Source organism: Kryptolebias marmoratus, linkage group LG9 (genome assembly GCF_001649575.2).
Source record: "Kryptolebias marmoratus isolate JLee-2015 linkage group LG9, ASM164957v2, whole genome shotgun sequence".
Classification (NCBI taxonomy): domain Eukaryota; kingdom Metazoa; phylum Chordata; class Actinopteri; order Cyprinodontiformes; family Rivulidae; genus Kryptolebias; species Kryptolebias marmoratus.
Window position 1 is genome coordinate 1,166,240 of NC_051438.1, and position 2,717 is coordinate 1,168,956.

The following is a 2,717-nucleotide window of genomic DNA, read 5'->3' on the forward strand; positions in this document are numbered from 1 at the left end:
TTCTGATGAGGAGGATGAAAGTTTTGATGAAGATGTTGAAGAGATGGATCACAGTACAAAGTCCAAACTAGCCAAGGAATTCAGGTGAAAGTAGTTTGATTTAGGGACATTTATATGCACAACCCATACAAATTTATGTATTTTGTAGTTGATGTGAGGTTAAAAAACACAAGTCTTCTGTATTGTTGTGATATTTACTAAAAGTAGCATGCCACTAACCAGCTAAATTTAGTCCGTACTTGCTAATTATAGCACTTTGTACAAATAACAATACAGTTATGTATTTATGTATATATTTGTCTGTTTTTTACAGCTGGCGTAAGAAAAGGTTTGAGCACCAGTCAACAGCAGCTGCCAGTGAATTCAGCTCACCTGATGAGCTGTCTTCTCCACATAGCTACTTTGCCCAATTTTTTGATGATGATCTGTTCCAACATATTGCTGAACAGACAAACCTTTACAGCTGTCAATTAATTGGAGCCAGCATTAATACCACTGTAGATGAGATAAAGTCATTTGTTGGCATTAAGCTAATAATGGGAGTGGTGAAAATGCCATCCATGGATGATTATTGGGCAGAAGACACACGCTATGCCAAAATAGCTAATGTGATGTCAGTAAAAAGGTTTAAATGCCTCTCTCGATTCATCCACTTTCAAGACAATCAGGCATCACACCCAACCCAAGATCGGCTCTGCAAAGTGACACCAGTGCTGGAGCACATAAGAAAGAAGTGTCTGGAAATTGAGAGTGAGAACAAGTTCTCAATAGATGAAATGATGGTCCCTTACAAAGGAACAAAGGCTGGGTCTCTCCGACAGTATCTCCCAAGCAAACCTCACCATTGGGGCTTTAAGATCTTTGTTCGAGCAGGCATTTCTGGGATAGTGCATGACTTCCTGACATACACTGGAAAGAGCACATTTGGTCCAGGCCAAGGTCCAGCCAAAGAACTTGGAGTTGGAGCCAATGTTGTCATTCAACTCTGCAAGACAATCAAGAACCCTTCAGAGTGTGTTGTCTACTTTGACAATTTTTTCACCTCTCTCCCACTCATTGTGCACCTGAAAGAGTCCCTTGGTTTGCGTAGTCTGGGAACCATCCGCAAGAACAGGCTCAAAGGATGCACACTTGAGGATGACCGTGTTCTGCTGAAGAAAGGGAGGGGCAGTTTTGACTACAGGGTGGATAATGAGGCAGAAGTGGCAATTGTAAAATGGTCTGACAACAAAGTTGTCACCTTAGCTAGCTCTTGTGCTGCAATCAGTCCTCTCAAAGAAGTCAGACGTTTCTGCAGAGAGGAGAGAAGAAAAGTTGCCGTTCCATGTCCAAACATTGTGTCACAGTACAATGTTCACATGGGAGGAGTTGACCTTGCTGACATGATGGTGGCCTTGTACCGCACTCCTGCAAAATCCCATAGGTGGTACCTGTGCCTCTTTTGGCAAATGGCTGATATAGCCATCACCAATGGATGGCTGCTGTATCGCCGTGATGCCAAAAGCATTGGTGTGCAAAAACACAAAAAGCTCAAGGAATTCAGGCTGGAGGTTGCAGATGCCCTTATTCACAGTGGAAAGAAGAAGGGAAGATCTTCCAAGGGAGGGGTGGAGAATGTGCACAGCCCCAACAGATGCATACAAAGGCCAACGGCCCCAAGACCCATGGTTGATGTCCGCCATGATCGAGTAGATCACTTCCCAACTTTCACAGACAAGGGAAGGTGCAGGCTTTGCCCCGAAGGACAGACAACAATCTACTGCACAAAATGTGGCGTTCGTCTGTGCATCGTCCCAGGGAAAAATCCGCGCAACTGCTTTCAAGCGTTTCATAAAAAATGAAATATAGACTGAGGGGCATTGTTCATAGAGTTACCATCATTATGGAAAACTTGGCCCCATAAAACCTACTCAGGGTGTTCAGTTGTGTATGCATCGTTTAAGAAAACATTACTGTGTTGTTTTTGTTTTTTATGTAACTTTCAGTGCACAACCCGTTCTATATATTTGTCATGAAATGTTGAGAATGCTTTGTTATGAGATTACTAAACAGGATTGGTAAAACTGAATAAAATCAACTTTGAAAGTACTACATGTGATGTAAATGACCTAAGAATACAATAATGTACAATTTACCATAATCAAATTGAACATTGATAGGTTTATCATTTTGGCTGTATTTGTACCTTAATAGGGCAACGTATCCTGGGAGACACAACTCATAAAATCCAAAATATTGAATATATATATATATTTTCAATGTTTAAATATTTTTCTTAGGACCTAAAGAGATAAGTAATAATATGAAACAATTTTTTGCAAATTATGTTCCACTCTTGCCTGTTTTAGGGTTAAAAGGAGGAAACAGACTTGATCAGTAATTAGTTTAACTTCTTATCAAATGGAGTTGAGCCTTTAGAAATCAATGAATCATGGTTGATGAGCATCAGAAGAAAACACATTACATGTTTATAAACTTTTTGTAACATTATTGGAGTTATAATAGGCTTTTTTCACGACAACCAGATGTAGTGTCTCCTGGTGCTGAGGCACTTCCTGTTTTTGCGAGTCTAAGATAGTACACTAATAAAATATGTCTATTTTTTCAACCTCTTTGCTTAATTTGCCAGCCTTTTCATTTGCTGATGCGGAGGCAATTGCAGCGGCAAATTTGCAAATCAATAAGCTTGAAAAAGGGTATAATTTCTTCCAAGAAGA

The 2,717-nt window shown here is 40.1% G+C and overlaps 1 protein-coding gene across 1 annotated transcript; it reads left to right on the plus strand.

Annotated features, from left to right (window-relative positions):
* Positions 1-15: 15 nt before the first annotated feature.
* Positions 16-2,191, plus strand: LOC119617310 (piggyBac transposable element-derived protein 3-like). The gene is made up of 2 exons (XM_037977255.1): positions 16-84; positions 314-2,191. The coding sequence occupies exons 1-2, from the start codon at positions 44-46 to the stop codon at positions 1,839-1,841; spliced, it is 1,569 nt and encodes a 522-aa protein (XP_037833183.1). The 5' UTR covers positions 16-43; the 3' UTR covers positions 1,842-2,191.
* Positions 2,192-2,717: the final 526 nt, after the last annotated feature.

Bases quoted from the DNA above. Each gene is read 5' to 3' on its own strand.
- LOC119617310 (XM_037977255.1), top strand. From the start codon at position 44: ATGGATCACAGTACAAAGTCCAAACTAGCCAAGGAATTCAG. The intron at 85-313 runs GTGAAAGTAGTT...TGTTTTTTACAG, and splicing joins AAACTAGCCAAGGAATTCAG to CTGGCGTAAGAAAAGGTTTG.